Here is a 20325-nt window from a genome sequence, read left to right as displayed (position 1 = left end):
TCTGGAGTTGTTAGGTGTAATATTCTATAAATGTCCATTAGGCAAATTTCTTAATTATGTATTTCAAACCTTCCATTTCTTTTTTTTCCTCTGGTTGCTCCACCAATTCCTGATAGTGATTAAAATTTCCTAGCATTATTTTGGATTTGTTTCTCTATGTGGTGCTATTACATTTGCTTTACAAAGGTTGAGGCCATGTTACTAGATACATTCCTATTTGTGACTAAAACCTTCCCAATAAATTAAAACCTTTATCTTTATGAAGTGACCCTCATTTGTCTAGTGGGGTTTTCTGCTTTAAAGCCCTCTCTGTCTAATACTAATATTGTTATTCCCGCTTTCCTGTGGATGATGTTTTCATGGTATCTTTTTTTATCCTTTAACTTGTAAGCATTCTGTATATTTAGATTTTGCATATGCTTCTTACAAACAGCATTTATTTTTATTCAGTCTGACAAATTCTGACTTTGGGCATTTCGCTATTTACATTTAATATAAATTAATGATGAATCCACAATAAAAACCTACCATTTTATTCAGTGCTTTCTATTGGTTTTGTTTCCTTTTCCTCTCCTTTCTATCTTCCTTTTATATTGAGTGGGACTTTTATTCCATTTTCTTCTATTAGTTTAGTGTCATACATCTTTCTACTGTGCTTTAGAAGTTACCTTAGACGTTACGGACTGTTGCCTTGAGTCATCAAAGATAATGCTAAATAACACTTTATCCCTCTTCTAGATAAAGCAAATGCCTTACAACAATTTAGCCCACACACGGATTTTGGACTCTTGCACTACTTATGCTGTGTAACTGTAATGTCACCAGTGTTGCTTTTACTTCTTCTTCTTTTTTTTTTTTTTTTTTTGCAGTTAATAAATATCCACATATTCTTTATATCCAACTTTCCAACTGGGATAATCTTCCTTCTATTTGATAAACACCCTTTAGTAATTTCTTGTAGTGAAGATGTCCTAGTGACTAATTTTGTTTCATTTATCTGAATATGTCTTTCACTGTCATTCTTGAAGGATATATTTGCATGGTATAGAAGCCTATGTTATTATACTATTTCAGCATTTTGAAGCTATCACTCCATTATTTTCAGGTCAGAAGTCAACTTCAGTTTAATTATTGCTCTTTAATTTTTAATTATTGTCTTGAATACAATTCACATCCTTTTCCCCTGAAAACTTTATAAAGATTTTTTTCTTTTGTTTTCAGCAGTCATATTAAAATATATGTAGGTATAGATTTTTAATATTTTTCTGCTTGGGGTTAAGAAGGCTTGCTATAGGGGCACCTGGGTGGCTCAGTGGGTTAAAGCCTCTGCCTTCAGCTCAGGTTATGATCCCAGGGTCCTGGGATTGAGCCCTGCATGGGCTCTCTGCTCTGCGGGGAGCCTGCATCCCCCTCTCTCTGCCTGTCTCTCTGCCTACTTGTGATCTCTGTCTGTCAAATAAATAAATAAAATCTTTAAAAAAAAATTTTTTTTTTAAAAGAAGGCTTGTTATAAATACTGAGTCTCTCATTGGTTTTTATAAACTCAGGATTTCTCTACATATTTCTTCTCTTAGCAGTCAAATTTCTTGAATCAGTGGTCCACTCCTACTATCCTCTGGTCTCTTCCTAATGATTAAGTTATCCTACATCTATCCTTGCATCTCCTCTGTAGTTTCCACCTTTTTGTTCCTTTATTCTTTCTAGGTACAAATTCTTCTGACCTATCTTCTAATTTACTAGTTTTCTCCATAGCTATATTTATCCTGCTTTTAAATTCATTCATTGAGTTTCTCATGTTCATTACTATATTTTGAGAATCTAGAATTTCTATTTTACAGTAGAAATCTGCTATATCATTTGTATCATCTCCAATTCTCCTCAAAATTTCAATGTTGACTTTTATCTCTTTAAACATAAGTGTGTTAGCTCGGCTGCTTTAACAAAATACCTTAACTGGGGAGTTTAAACAACAGAAATTCATTTTTTCACAGTTCTGGAGATTAAGATCAAGATGTCAGCATGGCCGGTTTCTGGGGCAAACTCTCTTCTTGGTTTGTAGATGGCTGTCTTCTTGGCCTGTTCTCACATGGCAGGGAAAAAGAGAGGACAAGCTCTCTGTGTCTCTTCTTAGAAGGGCACCATTCCCATCATAGGGGACCCACCCTGATGATCTCATCTAAGCCAATTACCTCCCAGAGCCCTCATCTCCAGATATCATCACATTAGAGGTTAGGGCTTTAACATCTGAGTTTTGGAAAGACACAAGTCTGTAGTACTCCACACCTACCCCCCAATTCATGTCCTTCTCACCATTCCATCCCAATAGCCCCCAAAGTCTTAACTCATTAGAGCATCAGCTAAGTCTCATCTAAATATCCTCTAAATCAGGTATGGGTGAGGGTCAGGGTATGATTCATCCTGAGGCAAATTCCTCTCCAGCTGTGAACCAGATGAGTTAGGTACATGTTTTTTTGTTTGTTTGTTTGTTTTTGTTTTTTTTTTTTTTTTTGGTAAAAGATTTATTTATTTATTTCAGAGAGAGAGAGAGAGAGAGAGAGAGAGTGAATCCCAAGCAGACTCCTGCTGAACACAGAGCCCAACACAGGGCTTGATCTCATGACCCTGAGATCAGGATCTGGGCTGAAATCAAGAGTTGGACATTTAAGCAACTGAGCGACCCAGGCGCCCCTAGTCCCAACTAGGGGTTGGTGCCCCAACCCACATTGGGGAGGCTTACCAGGGCCTCCAGCTTGACTCTAGTTTTTGTCCCCCTAGTTTTACAAAGCTGGTGAAAGCATCACTCAGCTTTTCAGCCCCATATTCTAAAATATGCACATTCCTTCAGGGGGAAAAAAAGGAGGCTGCAAATGCCAGAATCACCTCTCTGAGTATGTCTTCTTAGATATCCGCCCAGAGATTCCTCACTGTTAGCTCTCCATTGTCTTCAAGCTGATTAAAAATATTTTAAAATCAATGGTCCATGGCTACATCCCTAAGCACTATTAAATAATCTCACATCTGTCCTTCCCTCCTTCCCACAGAGAAGGAAGAGAGGGTACATACAATGGGGATAACTAAGCATCATGTTCCAAACATTAATAAAACAGTAAAGAGATACTTTATACTCACAAGTAAGTGCAGACATACTCATTTTTAACTATGTAAATTACTGATCTTATTAAATTTTCATGTAAGACAAAGGACTATCCAAGTATTGAAGATGGTTTTTATCATAATAATAAGAGACAAAATGCTATGGTCCTTGAATTTATATTACATAGATGTATGGATAATGTTACATGTAAATACATGTTTTATATCTTTGGGGATTTCAGAGGCTCTTTCATTACTAATTAAAAATGAAAGATTTTTTGCAGTAATTTACAGCCATAGCTTGGTACTTAAGAGTCCTTCATCAGTTTTCTCTCTGCTTTCTTTCTTTACTGCCCCTTCCTCTCAATATCCCTTCTATGATCCTCTTTGTTTGTTTTTAATTATGTTCAGTTAGCCACTGTACGATCCTCTTTGATTGAAACTTAAGGCCCTAATAGATTCCCTTGCACAGGGTCTGTTGGTCACATAAGCACAGGCAAACCTGTAGTGAAGGGAAATTATTGTATAAAATTATAGTTAGTGGCAGAGCTGGCTAACATCCAAATCTTCTGAATGCCAGGCTCAAATTTACCTGTAAGCCTTGTGTCTTCCCTATCCTGATAGCATACTCTCAGGCCAAAAGAGTGTTGATGTGCTTGACCAGGGGAGGGTTGAGGGAGAAGGTATAGGCAAAGGGTTCACTTCCCTTCTTATGAGAATTCTCATGAGAATTTTATTTTCAATTGACTCCCTAGCTCTGTTCTAGTAATTTGATAAGGTAGTTTGTATCAACTATGTTACTAAGCTACACTACTTGACCACCAAGTAACTACCATTTGATTGGAAATAATTATAAATGAACTATTAATATCTAACAGGAAACCACAGGTTTGAGTTTTCCTGAGTGTGCTGACTTTTGTAACCAAGTGGATCCATTAGGGGGACCCAGACACGATGTGTGTGGAATCATTATGAGACATCCTGGCCCCCAAGGCATGGAAACCAGGGCAGGTCTGCACCAACCCAATGTAAATCTCTCTTCCTTGCCTCTGAGCTTTGTAACCAGGGGACAAAGTAGCTATGTGTCTGTGTGGACAGGACAAGAGCTTCCATATAAAGAAAAGCACTTGCTGCCACCCTGCTCGGAGCTGCAGTTCCCAACTTCTCTCTTGCTGCGTAGACAGATACCAAACTCATATCAAACCTTGTCTATGTTAGTCTTGTGAGCAGGAATGTTTAGTTGAACCTAAGACCAGCTCCTGGTAGGGCCAGCAGGTGGCCTCTGGGCTAGAATTGGACAGCCTGTGCCTCATGCTATGGTTACAACCAGCCTGATGAGACAGGGATTCCTTGTCTACTCCCTAAAAACAAGCTGCTTTTTTATAACACACATTTTAAGCTTTATTTGTGATGGAATGCCATCATCTGCTTTAAGGACCCATAAAAAATTACCTAGAATCCTGTTTCCTGGACCCAAGAGTCCAGTTGCTATAATGTCAACTCTATTCTCTAAGAATTTCAATAGTAGATTCCATAACCTAGATGAAATGTGCCAATTTGAATGGGAGTGTTTCATTTTCTTAAACACATCATGGTTGTTGGAGTAGAGCAGAGAACTGAATGCTGCGGCCTCTCCTCCTCTCTGCCTCCTTTCAGATGAAAAACCCACCTCACCTGAGCCCCGATTCTTATTTTTGAGTTTCTCCCTCGGGTAACTCATCCGTGTCTGAGACTGCCTCATCTTGCTGTTGCTCCACAAAATCCTTGTTGACCATGTCCTCCGTGTGGCTGTGGATGATCTGATGGGCTGCAAGGATGTGCTTCCGCTGGGCGTTCCTCACTGTGCCAAAGCGACAAGAAATTTTACTCTGAAAGTCTAAACAAGATCATTCCCAAAGATTTTCAAGAAAGTAGTGACAGAAATGATAATTCTGTAAGCCACATATTCCCTTGCTTAAAGCTGATGAGATTAAGTAACAATGACCTGCTCTCTGTTTTAGAAGTACACCTCCTCTAGGAGCCAGATCTAAGGCTCATTAGTGCCCACTCTCAGGTTCCGTGTGGTCCTGCTCCTCCCCACCAGGCTTCCTCTATTCCTCTCCTCCACAGCTGCCCTCCCCTGGAATGCCTGCACATCAGTCCCACCCTCTCTGCGTAGCCCAACTCCAGTCCCAGCTCCTCCAGAAATCTCCTCCGACTGGGCCAGCCCGCATCTACCACGGCCACACCTGAGTTCGTACAAACCCACGCAGCACTGAAGCACTCCACATGAGTTCCGTTTTGTTTATTAACTAGGTTGTAATGACTTAAAGGTAGAGACCTTGTCTCCTACTTCTCTTTGAGCCTGGAAGATACTTGTTGACTGATGATGAATTTCTGAGCTCATGGATGTAGAAGGTGGTCTTTGCTCCATATTCTAAGGGTATTTATTATCAGTAGTTAGGCATCCCATTTCCCTCAGAAGGGACTAATCCTGATGTTGATGATGATGATGTTAGCATTTAGCATTTGCCCTTACTTTGTGCCAGGCACTGTTCTAAGCAGTTGGCATATATTCATTTAAACCACCCTACAAGCCTAAAAGAGACTATTAATAATATCCCCATTTTCGGAGAAGGAAATGGAGACACAGAGAGATTAAGTAATTTGCCCCAGATCATACAGCTAGTACAGTAAGAAGTACTACGGATTCTGTGCTATTCAGGTGTCAGCAAGTTTACAGAGGATAAATCACACAGCAACTTCCACACAGACCACAGTTCAAATCTCTAAGTTGTATGAAATCTCTAAGCACTTATTTCCAGAACTGAAGAATAAGAATAGACCTCTAGCTATTTTAAGAAATTGATATAGGTACTTTTAAAATGCTTAGCACAGTATCTGGAACTTAGCATGCACTTAAAATTCGGTAGTCACTGTTATTTTATATCTATATACAGGTCTTTTCAATCATGAAATATCTCAAAACGGTCTGTATATATTATCTTAATTTGGGGTAAAGAGTATATATAATACATATGGTTCTTTTATTTGAAAAGAGAAACAAAAAGGTCCTAGTATGTGCTCCCTGTCCAGATGGCTTTCTTCTCTCTACAAAGAGAAGAGGCTAAGGACTTGCCCACCTTCCCCACAGACAAGTTCCACTGGATTCCTTAAGCTCAAGTGCCTCCTCAGAGGCCACTTTCCCTCATAGCCCAGAGAAGCTAGGGGATGGGTCATAAACTAGCAACTACTAAACACACTATTTCCCTGCCTCCTTCAATTCCCTCAGAGTTGACCTGAAGCAGGCTGACCTCACTTGGGATCTAAGAAAAATAAAAAGGAGTTACATATTTTCTTAAGATTCAGAAAACACAAGATCCTTTTAATAAGATGACACAAAAACGTTGATTATTTTATCCGAAAATTAAATATTGTTGGTATAAGCACTACCATATACCTATGATGGGAGTATGAATTAGGACAATCTTTTCATGGGGGCTACTTGGTAGCATCTAGCAAAAGTAAAACGCACATACCCTATTTCCAGCACTGTACTGCTAGGAATTTACTGTCAGTAGCATGACCAGGATTTGCATAAAATATATTGCTTGCAGCACTGCTAGTTATAGGAAAACATAAAGAAACAAACTAAATGCTTATGACTAGAAGGTACTGGGCTTAAAAATTACAGTACACTTATGTAATGGGAAAAAAAAGATATTTCTTTGTTTTCTTCCAATGCATTAGAATTCCATCATTCCTTTGTCCCTATTAGGTGATCTGAAATGTTATACTTCTCTAAGCCTGTCCAGAATTCCCCGCATAACATGGAAACCTTGTAAAAAAATAACCAACCTGTTCTTTCACTTAAAATTTTTAATTTAAATTCAATTTAATTAACATATACTGTATTATTAGTTTCAGTGGTATTATTCAGTGATTCATCAGTTGCTTACAACACCCAGGGCTCATTACTTCAAGTGCCCTCCTAATGCCCATCACCCAGTTATCCCAACATCCACCCACCTCCGCTCCACCAACCCTGTTTGTTTCCTAGAGTTAAGAGTCTCTTATGGTTTGTCTCTCTCTCTGATTTCATCTTACTTTATTTTTCCCTCCCTTCCCCTATGATCCTCTGTTTTGTTTCTTAAATTCCACATGAGTGAGACCAAATGATAATTGTTTTTCTGATTGATTGATTTTGCTTCAAAATCAATACTACCCTCTAGTTCCATCTATGTTGTTGCAAATGGCAAGATTTCATTCTTTTTGATGGCTGAGTAATAATCCATTGTATCTTCATATACCACATCTTCTTTATCTATTCATCAATTGATGGACATCTGGGCTCTTTCCATATTTTTTTATTGTAAACATTTGAGGCTTACAAAAGATCATTTTAAAATTTTTTATTCTTTTTTAAAAATTCCAGTACAATTAAAAGAGTGTTTTATTAGTTTCAGGTGCATAATACAGTGATTCAACAACTCTATACATTCTTCAGTGCTCATCACGTTATGTGAACTCTTAGTCCCCTTTACCTATTTCATATATTTGTCCACCAGTCTCCCCACTGGTAACCATCAGTTTGTTCTCTATACTTAAGATTCTTTTTTCTTATTTGTCTCTTTTTCTTTGTTGATTTGATGTGTTTAAATTTAACATAGGAGTGAAATCATAGTGTTTGTCTTTCTCTGTCTGACTTACTTCACTTAGCATTATACCCTCTGGATCCATCCATGTTGTTGCAAATGGCAAGATTCCATTCTTTCTTTTTAATGATTTTATTTCTTTATTTGACAGAGATCACAAGTAAGCAGAGAGGCAGGCAGAGAGAGAAGAGCAAGCAGGCTCTCCACCAAGCAGAGTGCCCGACGCAGGACTCAATCCCAGGACCCTGAGACCATGACATGAGCCGAAGGCAGAGGCCCAACCCACTGAGCCACCCAGGCACCCCAAGATTTCATTCTTTTTTAATGGCTGAGTAATATTCCATAGTGGATATATACCACATCTTCTTTATCCATTCATCTACTGATGAACAGGCTGCTTCCATAATTTGGCTATGGTAAATAATGCCACAGTAAACACAGGGGTGCATATATCTTTTCAAATTACTGTTCATACTCTTTAGGTAAATACCCAGTGGTGGAATTACTAGATCATTTGGTAATTCTATTTTTCTTTTTTTTTTTTTTTTTTTGGAACTTCCATACAGTCTTCTACAGTGGCTGCACCAGCTTGTATTCCCACCATAAATGCATAAGGTTCCCCCCTCCTTTTTTTTTTTTTAATAGATCCTTGCCAACTTTTTTTTGTGTTTTTATTTTAGCCAGGCTGATTGGTATGATGTGGTATTTCACCATGATTTTAATGTGCATTTCCCTGATGATTAGTGATGTCATCATCTTTTCCTATGTCTTCTGGCCATCTGTATGTCTTCTTTGGAGAAATGTCTGTTCATGTCTTCTGTCCATTTTTTAATAGGAATTTTTTTTTTTTGGTGCTGAGTTGTGAAAGTTTTTTATATTTTTTCTAAACCTTTACTGGATATGTCATTTGCAAATATCTTCTCCCATTCAGTAGTTTGTCTTTTAGCTTTGTTGATGGTTTCCTTTGCTGTGCAGAAGCTTTTTATTTTGATGTAGTCCCAGTAGTCTATATTTGCTTTTGTTTCCCTTGCCTCAGGAGACCTATCTAAAAAAATTGTTGCAATGACCAACCTCAGAGAAATTATTGCCTGTGCTGTCTTCTAGAATTTTTATGGTTGCAGGTCTCACACATATGTCCCTAATCCATTTTGAGTGTATTTTTGTATCTGATGTAAGAAAATGGTTCAGCTTCATTCTTTTGTATGTAGCTGTCCAGTTTTCCCAACAGTATTTATTAAAGATACTTTCTCCCATTACATTTTCTTGCCTCCTTTGTGGAAAATTAGTCAGCCATTATAATTGTGGGTTTATTTCTGGGCTTTCTATTGTGTTCTATTAATTTATATATCTGTTTTTGTGCCAGCACTATACTGGTTTGATTGCTACAGCTTTGTAGCATATCCTGAAATTGGGATTGTGATACCTCCAAGTTTTGTTCTTCTCTTTCAAGACTGCCTTGGTCATTCGGGGTCTTTTGTGGTTCCATACAAATGTTAGGATGATTTGTTCTAGTTTTGTGAAAAAAATGCTGTTGGAATTCTGAAAGGGATTTCATTAAATCTGTAGATTGCTTTGTGTAGTATGGATACTTTAATAATTTTGTTCTCCCAATCTATGAACATGGGAGGTCTTTCCATTTGTGTCATCTTCAATTTCCATCATTAGTGTTTTGTACTGTTCAGAGTAGACATCTTTCACCCCCTAGGTTAAGTTTATTACTAGGTATTTCATTCTTTTTGGTGTAATTGTAAATGGGATTATTTTCTTAATTTCTCTGTTACTTCACTATTAATGTATAAAAATGCAACAGATTTCTACTTATCAAGTGTGTATCCTGTAACCCTTCTGAATTCATTTAGTAGTTCTAATAGTTTTTTGGTGGCATCATTAGGGTTTTCTCTATATATTATCACGTCATCTGCAAATAATTAAACTTTTACTTCTCTTTACTAATTTGGATGCCTTTTATTTCTTTTCTTCTGATTGCTGTGGCTAGGACTTCCAGTACTATGCTGAATAAAATTATGCTCAGGTAAGCTCCCTCTAAACCTACTTTGTTGAGGGTCTTTATCATGAAAGGACACTGTGCTTTGTCAGATGCTTTTTCTGCATCTATTGAAATGATCATTTTTTAAAATACTTTCTGTTGTTGTTGTGATGTATCACATTAATTGATTTGCAAATATTGCAGCACCCTTGCATCCCAGAAAGAAATCCCACTTGACTGTGGTGAATTTTTTTTAATGTATTATTGGATTTGGTTTGCTAATATTTTGTTGAGAATCTTTGCATCTATGTTCATTAGAGGTACTGGCCTGTAGTTCTCTTGTTTTGTAGCTTCTTTATCTGGTTTTGGTATCAGGCTAACAGCTGGCTTCATAGACTATATTTGAAAGCTTTCCTTCCTCTCCTATTTTTCAGAATAGTTTGAGAAGAATGATTGTATGATTCTTTAAATGCTTCTTTAAATGCTTGTAGAATTCACCTGTGAAGCCACCTGGTCCTAAACTTTTGTTCGTTGAAAGTTTTTTTGTTTACAGATTCATCTCCCCTGCTCATGATCAATCTTCAAATTTTCTATGTCTTCCTGATCTAGTCTGGAGAGGTTATATATTTCTTGCAATTCATCCATTTCTTCTTGGTGTTGAATTTGTTAGCATATAATTTTTCATAATAGTCTCATAACCTTTGGTATTTCTGTGGTGTTATTTCTCCTCATTCTTTTCTCATTTTGTTTGAGTCCTCTTTGTTTCTCTCTCTCTCTCTCTCTCTCTTTATGAATCTGGCTAAATGTTTATCAATTTTGTTGATCTTTTCAAAGAAACAGCTCTTGCTTTCCTCCCTTGTTTTTTAGGTTTTTTTTAATTCATGTTTTTCTCTTATCTTTATTACTTCCTTCCTTCTGGTTTTGGGTTTTGCTTGTTATTTTTCTAGCTTTTTTAGGTGTAAAGTTAGATTGTTTGAGATTTTTCTTGAGGTTGGCTTGTACTGCTATAATCTTCCTTCTTAGAACAGATTTTGCTACATCTCAAAGATTCTGGATCATTGTGTTTTCATTTCATTTATCTCCATGTATTTTTTTATTTCTTGGCTGATGCATTCATTGTTTAGTAGCATGTAATCTAACCTCTATGTAGTGTCTTTCCAGATTTTTTCCTGTGGTTGATTTCTAGTTTCATAGCATTGTCGTTGGAATAGATGCAAATACGACTTCAAACTCCTTAAATTTGTTGAGAATTATTTTGTGGCCTAACATGTAATCTATTCTGGAGAATGTTTCATGTGTGCTTGAAAATAATGCCTCTTCCACTGTTTTAGGATGGAAATTTCTGAGTATTTCTTAGGTCCATCTGGTCTGCTGGGTCATTCAAAACACTGTTTCCTTGATTTTTCTCTTTGGATGATCTATCCATTGATGTACACGGGGTGTTAAAGTCCCCTACTATTATTGTATTACTACTATCAGTTACTCTCTTTAAGTATGCTAATAGCTACTTTATGTGTTTGAGTGCTCCCATGTTGAGTGCATAAATATTTACAATTGTTGTCTTCTAGTTGGATTGTTATTCCCTTTATGATTACATAGTGTCTTTGTTTCCAGTTATAGTCTTTGTTTTCTTTTTTTTTTTTTTTTAAGATTTTACCTATTTATTTCACAGAGAGAGAGATCACAAGTAGGCAGAGAGGCAGGTGGTTGGGGGTGGGGGAAGCAGGCTCCCTGATGAGCAGAGAGCCCAATGTGAGGCTCGATCCCAGGACCCTGAGATCATGACTTGAGCCAAACGCAAAGGCTTAACCCACTGAGCCACCCAGGTGCCCCATGTTTTCAAGTCTATTTGAACTAAGTGGTACCCCAGCTTTCTTTTCACTTCCATTTGCATGATAAACCCTTCTGCATCTCTTCACTTTCAATCTGCATGTGTCTTTAGGTCTGAAATGACTCTTTTGTGGATAGCATATAGGGGTGTTGGTTTCTTATCCATTCTATGATCTTGTGTCTTTTGATTGGATCATTTAGTCCATTTATATTCAAAGTAATTATTGATAGCTAAGTAACAAATAGCAATAAGTACGTGTTTTATGGTTGTTTTGTAGTTCTCTATTCCTTTCTTACTCTTTTCTCTCCTGATTTGCTGGCTTTCTTTAGTGATGTACTTGGATTCCCTTCTCAATTTTTTGGCATATATATTACTGGTTTTTGATTTGTGGTTACTATTAGGTTGATATGTAATGTCTTGTGCAGATAGCAGTCTATATTAAGTTGTTGTTTGCTTAAGTTTGAACCCATTCTAAAAGCACTAAATTTTTATTCCTCTCCTCCACCATGTTTTAGGTATATGGTGTCATACTTTATATGCTTTCATTTTGTGAATCCCTTGACTGATTTTTATAGATATACTTTATTTTACTGGTTTTGTGCTTCCTATTCTTACTCCTGCTTATGGTCTTTCCTTTCCACTCAGAGTCCCATTAACATTTCATGTAAGGCTGATTTAGCGGTCATGAATTCCTCCAACTTCTGTCTGGCAAACTTTCTCTTCTCTCCTCCTATTCTGAATGATAAGCTTTTTTGGATAGAGTATTCTCGGTCACATGTTTCTCTCTTCCAGCACTTTGAATATATCCTGCCACTCCCTTCTGGCTTCCAATGTTTCTGCTGAAAAATCAGCTGTCTTACAGGGTATTTCTTATATGTAACTTTTTTTTTTTTCTCTTGCTGCTTTAAAAATTCTTTACCACTGCTTTTTGCCATTTTAATTACCATGTACTTTGGTGTGGACCTCCTTGGGTTGATTTTGTTGGAGGTGATTTGTGCCTCCTGAATCTAGATTTCTGTTTCCCTCTCCAGATTTAGGAAGTTTTCAGCTATTATTTCTTCAAATAAAAATTTCTCCCCCTACCCTTTTCTCTGTCCTCTCTTTCTTGAATCTCTACAATGCAAGTGTTATTACACTTGATGGTGTGGTTGAGTTTCCTTAATCTATTTTCCATTACTCTATCCTCCAAAGCACTGACGTGTTATGCTTCCTCTCATGTACTATTTTTTCCCTCCAGTGTATTTTTGTGTTTTCTCTCTTTGTTGTGTGTCTGAGTCCTTCACTCTTTTCTCCATTCCAATGAATATGTTTATGACCATTACTTTAAATTCCCTATCAAGCATATTGCTTTAGCTTTCTTAGGATTTTGTCCTGTCCTTTCATTTGGGACATATTCCTCTGTCTCCTCCTTTTGTCTGTGTCTGTTTCTATGTGTTATGAAAGTCGGCTACATCTGCTCTTGAAAGTCTTGGACGTATAAAGTGGTGGTCCTATAGTGCCCTGCATTAAAATTTCCCCTGTTCACCAGATCCTGGAATTTCAGGGATGTCTCCTGTGCATGTTGTGTATGCCCTACTGTTGTGGCTGAGTTGTGTTTGCCTTCAGTCTAGTCATCTTCAAAGACTGTCTGCTTGTTGTGGGCAGGGTTTGGTCCCCATGCTGTCTGGGGTCACCATGGGCTTGATTTGGGTCAGCCCTGATGTACACCAGAGCTATGGTCACACTGAACTATAGGGCATTCTCTCTCTGTTGACCCCTGGGAGGCTTTCATTGGTGGGTGAGGCATGCAGTCAGACCAAATGTCTGCCAGTTGCTGGATTCACAGCTGACTGATGTGTGTGTGGTTATCGTCCTCTCTCCCTGGGGCAGGAGTCACTTTGGAGTGGTGCTGGCCCAGTGGAGCTGCTTGCATAATGCCAAGTTTGTGACACAGCTTTAGCTGAATTCCTGCTTAGTGGAGTGCTTGGGATTCCCAGAAGAACCTGGGAATGGAGTATATTGTTAGCAAGCTAAGTAGAGTATGCACTTTGCTGGTCCTTGTAGGTATCCATTTATCTAGGCTGGGGTTGAGGGAGGTAAATGGCTCCTGATAGCACTTTTGGTTTTGGAGAAGTCTCCTAAAGATCCCTGACCCTCCAGCACATGTTCTCCGATTAGTAAGTCTTCTCATAGACTCAAACTGCTGCTTCCATGCTGTATCCCAGTAGAGCTGTTTGTTATGCTCTCTCTTTAAGGATGGGGACTGTTTCCTATTGCCCTCTGGCTCCCTAGAGCCAAGCCACAGTTACAAAGTACCAGATGTTGAGCCCTGCTGATTGTAAAACTTGTGAAGTTAAGCCCCTGTGGTTTTCAAAACCAAATGTTATAGGGATTCATCTTCCCTGTGCAGGTGCCCCTTGCCTGGGGTGTCTGGTGTAGGGTATGCTGTTTTCCTTTCTCCATGCTTGCAGTGTCCCTTCCATGGACAGTGTCATGGGTCAGTTTGGTTTTTGACCTGTCTCTGCACTTCCTACCATTTTTGATATGATCTCTTCTCTACATTTAGATGTTGAGATTGTGTTCTGCCAGTTTTCAGATTGTTTTCTGGGTTGCTTACGCTGATGTGTATGCCATCTATGTGTAACTGTGGGACAAGGTCAGCTTAGGATCTTCCTACTTGGCCATCTTCCTTGGAAGTTATTTCATTTATTGATCTTCTGGTTGCACCCCTCTGTCTCTGGTAACTTATCACCAATAGGCTGAAAGCTCCACAGAAGTATTCTGTGGGGACTGGGGGGTTAGGTAGAGGGAGAGGGAAAATTCAAGCAGACTCCACGTCGATCATGGAGCCAGATGTGGGGCTTGATCTCAAGACCCTGAGATCATGACCTGAGCCAAAATCAAGAATCAGATGCTTAACTGACTGAGTCATGCAGGTGCCCCAAGAACATTTTTTAAGACAATATTTTTCTTTCTCTATTAACTAAAAGCATCAGTCTTCAAGACATGCCACTTTTGACAAGTGAAGATATTTATACTTAGATACAGTCCTGGCAGAAACTAAGTTATCTGGGGCACAGGCAGAGCAGCAGAATAGATTTAACCCTTTAAGCATCTCAGCTTTCCAGCATCCACCCTGTGTGTGTCCCACCTCCAAAAGGCTAGCACACTCTGAAAATCCTGCATTATTATCAACATTTGCCTTAAACCAAATTCTTTTTTTTTTTAACCAAATTCTTAAAGAAGCTTTTGCTTTTGATACTCTGTCACACTTACTAGAACTGTATCGCATCTATACTAGACTGATTATACTCTGGAATCAGAGAGCATGAAGAGAACTTGACAAGCTCTGAAATAAAAAACTCAGTGATTCTCCTTCAGAAATTTCTTTATACTTCTGCTCAATTTTAAATCTCAGGGATATTGAAAATAGTTTATCTCTTTTAAACGAAATCACAAAGTGAAGTGTTACATTGGCTTACCTTTTTCTTTGACATAGTCCTTTTGCACTTCTGGGATCAGGAAACTATAAACCAACTCAGCAACAATCTCCTCTGACTGAAGCTGAGTTCGACTAAAAAATAAAAAACAAATTAAACTATTTCCTTTGTTGCCTTACTTGAGCTGCTGATTTCTACTCAAGTTCTCCTTATGTGAAGGACTCCACTGCTCAAATCCCACCACTGCCTTTTCCTTGATTAAGTTGTCTGAAATATTATTCTGCCACAGGGCTTGGTTAACTTCATGCAAATTCAGGTTTGATCCTGTCCTTTAGTTAACCTGACTGCCAGGAAAGGAATGTTAGAAATATACTTATGAAGCCAAAACCTTTGGGGTGAAGTAATACTGCACATACTTATTCACATTGCTTTCATGCTTTGTGGTATTGTAAAAGTACATGTTAGTGATCCAGACTGCAGAGGATCACTGAAAATCCTACTCCCAGCGCTCCTGCCATACAAAGGGTTAGGCATGTTGACTTCTAAGGAGTTATGCAATTAAAACAATGGACACTGAAGCAGGAGATATAGACGTGTTTCTCCTTGAAGGTAAAATCTTAAGCTCTTGAAAAATATATATCGGTAACAGTAAATGGACTGCCCATCCTGCCTTCTGGTCTCTTGGTACGAACCGGCTCTCCATTTCATAAGCAATGTCATTGATTTCCTTAGCCATCTTCTCAATTTCTGCCCTGGCTTGTTCTTCTGCAGTGTTCTCTTCGGTGTTCAGTATTATGTCTTCCAGATAGGAAGTTACAGTACTTTGGTGAACTTTCATCACCTGCAAAAAATAAAAATACCTCCTTACTAAGAACAGGAATACTACTGTAAACAAGACAAAAAAATGAACAAACATTGGCTAATGTCTTTTAAGCACATCTATTTCGTTCTTTAAGTCAATAGTCCCCTGTCTGGTCAGTCTGTTTCAAGCCCACCTACCTACCCATTCCGGGCAGGCCCTATCCATCTAGGGTGGGCAATACAACACTGCAGAAAGATCATGGGCCTCAGTCAATAACCCTGTTTTGGATCCTGGCTTTGTTCTTTCCAGTAATGTGACTTGGTCAAACTACCCAACTGTGGCAGAGACTAAGAGGTTATTTCCCAATGTCCTTTCTCTCCTTCCTCTTACATAACAGAGCCCCTGAATTTTAGTTTTGCCAACAGGTGTCTAAAGACTACATTTCCTAGTAACCATAGTTCTGGTTGAGGGAATACACGCAGAAGTCATCCGTGTACTTTCTAAAAAGGATTTTTTTTTTTTTTTGAGAGAGAGAGAGAGAACACAACCAGGTCGGGGAGAGAGAGAATCTTAAACAGGCTCGAGCCAGCATGTAGCCTGAGGCAGGACTCATTCTCTGTACCCTGAGATCGTGACCTGAGCGGAATCAAGAATTGGACACTTAACTGAGCCACCCAGGTGACCCTAGGAAAGAAAGATTCTTAAAGGGAGAAACCTAGCATTTTTTTTTTCTCTTTTCATGTCTCACATCATGGGGACATAATCCTGGAGCACCAGAAGTCATCTTAAACTGCCATGAGGGCCATGCCTTAAGGACAAAAATGTAGAAAGCTAGAAGGATCCTGGGTCTCTGATCAATCATACCCTGGACTGCTGCTTTTTTAAGCTTTCTGAAATTGTGAAATAGAACACACATTTTAAAAAGTGCACAGTGATAGATGTCCTGTGCACTGAATTAGGGTAAAGCCAGTACCCATGTAGCCACTGCTAGAATTCTAGAAGGCCGCTATGGGTTCTTCTTGACCACAGACCCTTTCCACTGTCATGACTTTATGGTAAACATTCCCTTTTCTTTACAGTTTTCCTCCCTAAGTATGCAATCATAAATAGCTAGAATATGGATTATAGGCTGTTACACATTGTAGATGATCTGCCACCCCAGTTAAAAGGCTGAACATGACAATATGTAACTCAAAAATTCTTACACTGTGTAGAGGGAGAGCAATCTCTTTGGCTTAAAAAAAAAAAAAACTTGAAGCACACACACAAAACAAATACTATTCAAGAATCAATCCTAATTCCGTAAGAATTGGGTAAATTGGGGCGCCTGGGTGGCTTAGTCATTAAGTGTCTGCCTTCAGCTTAGGTCATGATCCCAGGGTCCTGGGAATAAACCCGGCATCTGGCTCCCTGCTTGATGGGAAGCCTGCCTTCTCCCTCTCCCAATCCCTCTGCTTGTGTTCCCTCTCTCGCTGTGTCTCTCTCTGTCAAATAAATAAATCCTTAAAAAAAAAAAAAAAAGAAAAGAATTGGGTAAATCCTGAAAATCTCAGATCAAGTAAGAAGATCTCAAATGGACACATTTTTTTTTTTTTTAAACTGAGTATCCACACATACAATTCAGACAGCCCTCTTGGAAAATGTTTAAGATCCAGGTTGGTTCTATCTCTCTTTCCCATGTGGCCCACATTTGGACCAGGGGAAACTCTCACACAGCCTTTGCCTTGACATATTCTGGGTGTGCTAGCCACCCATACAGCCTCATCTGTCCCTGGCAGCCAGCTGGCCCAGCTTCCCTCTTCTCCATTCCCAGGGGGTCAGACACCCTAACTGAAAGAGTATGTATCAAGCTAGCCGATGACTACAGTAAAAGAAACCAACCTCTGAGTGTGTTTTGGTGTGTGTGGTAGGGGGTGTAACGGGTAGTCACAGCACATTTCCCTCTAAAGGAATCTTCTTCATAAATCCCCTTCAATTTTAACACTTGAGCTTTTATATCCTTGATGAGGGTGAGTGCTTTGAGATATTATTAGCTCCCTGGACTTCCTCTGAATTTACATCCTGCTCACTTTGGAATTTCATACTCATTAGGTCTTGGTCAGAATTCTAACTTACAAACCTGGTGCTCTAGTTTATATCTTTAGCCGAAAACTCTCTTCTAAATTCCATTGTGGCTATCCATCTGCTGAAATGACACCTCCACTAGAATGTCTCAAGCCTAATAAAAATCAAATTCTTGATTCTACCCCTGCCCCTAAATTAATTCCATGTCCACTTTCCCACATCTAAAAACGGTACTATCATCTTCCAGTTGATTAGGCCAGAAACTGGACGGTTTCCTTGACTTCTTCATGTTTCTCATTGGCTTTAACTACTTCCATGGCCTCCTTCCTGATCTCCTGGTTTCCACTCTGTACTCCTTCCAACCTGTTCTCCACACAGCAATAACAGTAACCTGTTTAAAATGTGCCACTGGGCCCCATCTGTTTGCTTCATGAAACTTACTATATTTTCTCATTCTACACATATTTGCATGTTACATAGTACTTAAGCTCCAGGAGAAAGGGGACCATGTCTGGTTTCTTCCCTCCAAAGTATCTCACGTGCCTAGAACATCATAGGAACATAATACATATTTGTAGAACACAATGAGAAATAAAAAACAAGTGCCATTTCGTATCATGAGTATCCTCTGGTTTGATTCGGCTCCTTACAAATAGCTCTCAGCCATCCAGCTGCGCCCCCCACTTGCCTCCTTAAATATCTGGTCCTCCTCCCGCAGGCGCCTTTGCTCGACTTGGCGCCGACCACTCTCTTCAGCTTCTCGCATCCTCCGCTGCCGCTCGGCCAGCATGGCAAAAGCATGGATCCTCCGCTCTTCCTGTAGTCTCACCAGCTCTTTGGACAGGAAGTCAAACATGTCTGCCAGCGCCCTTCCTTCCAGTCCAGCCAAATGGTTTTCGACCAGTGAGACCTGAAAAACAATAGTACATTTTTAAGGATACAAATTCTACTAAGCATGTGGATGTGTATGGAGGGATGCTGGATTACCCAGAACTCCTGACAGTCACTTCATTTTCAGAATACACTTAGTGTTTATTAGGAATATTATCACTAGGTTGGCATCACCCCAACGATTCTTTTCTTTTCTTTTTTAAATATTTATTTATTTAGTTATTTGACACAGAGAGAGAGAGAGGTCACAAGTCGGCAGAGACAGGCAGAGAGAGATGGGGAAGCAGGCTCCCCGCTGAGCAGAGAGCCTGATGCCGGGCTCAATCCCAGGACCCCGAGATCATGACCTGAGCCGAAGGCAGAGGCTTAACCCACTGAGCTACCCAGGCAGCCTGGCCCCAAGGATTCTTACTAAGAAAACTTATGATCAGGGGCACCTGTGTGGCTCAGTGGGTTAAAGCCTCTGCCTTCAGCTCAGGTCATGATCTCAGGGTCCTGGGATCGAGCCCCGCATCGGGGCTCTCTGCTCAGTGGGGAGCCTGCTTCTCCTCTGTCTCTGCCTGCTGCTCTGCCTACTTGTGATCTCTATCTCTGTGTCAAATAAATAAATAAAATCTTAAAAAAAAAAAAAGAAAACTTATGATCAAACTGAGACATGAGAAAGTGGATCACTTAGTCAGTCACTGACAGATTACAGTCCTCAAATTATGAGGGGGAGTTAGCAAAACATTTGCTAATACCCACACAAATTATTTTTTTCCCATTTTTATCCAGAAGGTAAAGTACTTCTATCTTCCCAGATATGAAGGGAAATGTCAAGGTTTTTTTAAAAAATTTTTTTGGAATTCAATAAAATAGAACCTTCTAGAAATTCACTCATGATACCTTTTAATTTTTTAACGCTTGGTCCTTTGACACAAGTTTGGGGAATTCTAAGGTCTTGAATAACATGAAAGTAGAAACTGTGGTACCATATTCTTTTAAATAACTTCAAAGTCATTAAGAACTATCTTTGAAACAGAGCAAGAAAAAGCTATAGGTCTATGTAATCATTGAGGTAAAGTTGGGGCCTGGAGTTCTCTGGCAGGAATAAGCCACAGTATCTATTTATGGATCTGTCTGTCCTGGCTTTGACACAGAGAATAAAAGTGTTTAGGAAGATTGAATCCTTTGCAACTTCATCCTGTTCCTTTTCCTATCCTCCAGTTTAAGGGAAAGGGCTCATCTCCCAGTCATACGCTCCCTCAGTCCTGACAGTTCTTCTGTCCTGTGTTCTTCTCTGGTTTGTCTCTGAAGGGAGGAAACCCACATAGGTCTCAAAGATGATGAGGCTGTGGGAGACTGTCATTCAAGCGTGGACGTTAGCGCCAATACCCTCCCTTACCTCCACGCAGCCGGCACATACTTTCTAACCACAAAGTTCAGCTTTACTTATATGACAGGAGGAGGTAGAAAGAAAGGGCCACACTAAGAGTGCCTCACTGCTCCTTACATTTATCCACAGTGGTCATTCAGCCCAGAGACCACAAACAGATTCTCTCCTTGTCTCAGGATCACAAGCTCCCTCCGTTGGGGGGCAGATGCAACCCTTAAAATCCCAAATG

The 20325-nt window shown here is 39.3% G+C and overlaps 1 protein-coding gene across 1 annotated transcript in view; it reads right to left on the bottom strand.

The window, feature by feature from the left end:
• Positions 1 to 4781: 4781 nt before the first annotated feature.
• Positions 4782 to 20325, bottom strand: part of CFAP91 (cilia and flagella associated protein 91) — an 89806-nt gene continuing 74262 nt past the window's right edge. Inside the window, exons 14-17 of the mRNA XM_032852633.1 lie at positions 18519 to 18740; positions 15657 to 15805; positions 15007 to 15098; positions 4782 to 4933 (exon numbers count right to left, since the gene is read on the bottom strand). Coding sequence (XP_032708524.1) covers positions 4782 to 4933; positions 15007 to 15098; positions 15657 to 15805; positions 18519 to 18740 — 615 coding nt within the window. The remainder of the gene's footprint in view (positions 4934 to 15006; positions 15099 to 15656; positions 15806 to 18518; positions 18741 to 20325) is intronic.

This window comes from Lontra canadensis, unplaced genomic scaffold, assembly GCF_010015895.1.
Source record: "Lontra canadensis isolate GAN:19392208 unplaced genomic scaffold, GSC_riverotter_1.0 scaffold6, whole genome shotgun sequence".
Taxonomy (NCBI): domain Eukaryota; kingdom Metazoa; phylum Chordata; class Mammalia; order Carnivora; family Mustelidae; genus Lontra; species Lontra canadensis.
Note: the sequence above shows the minus strand (reverse complement) of the source record. Positions and strands in the feature narration are given on the sequence as shown.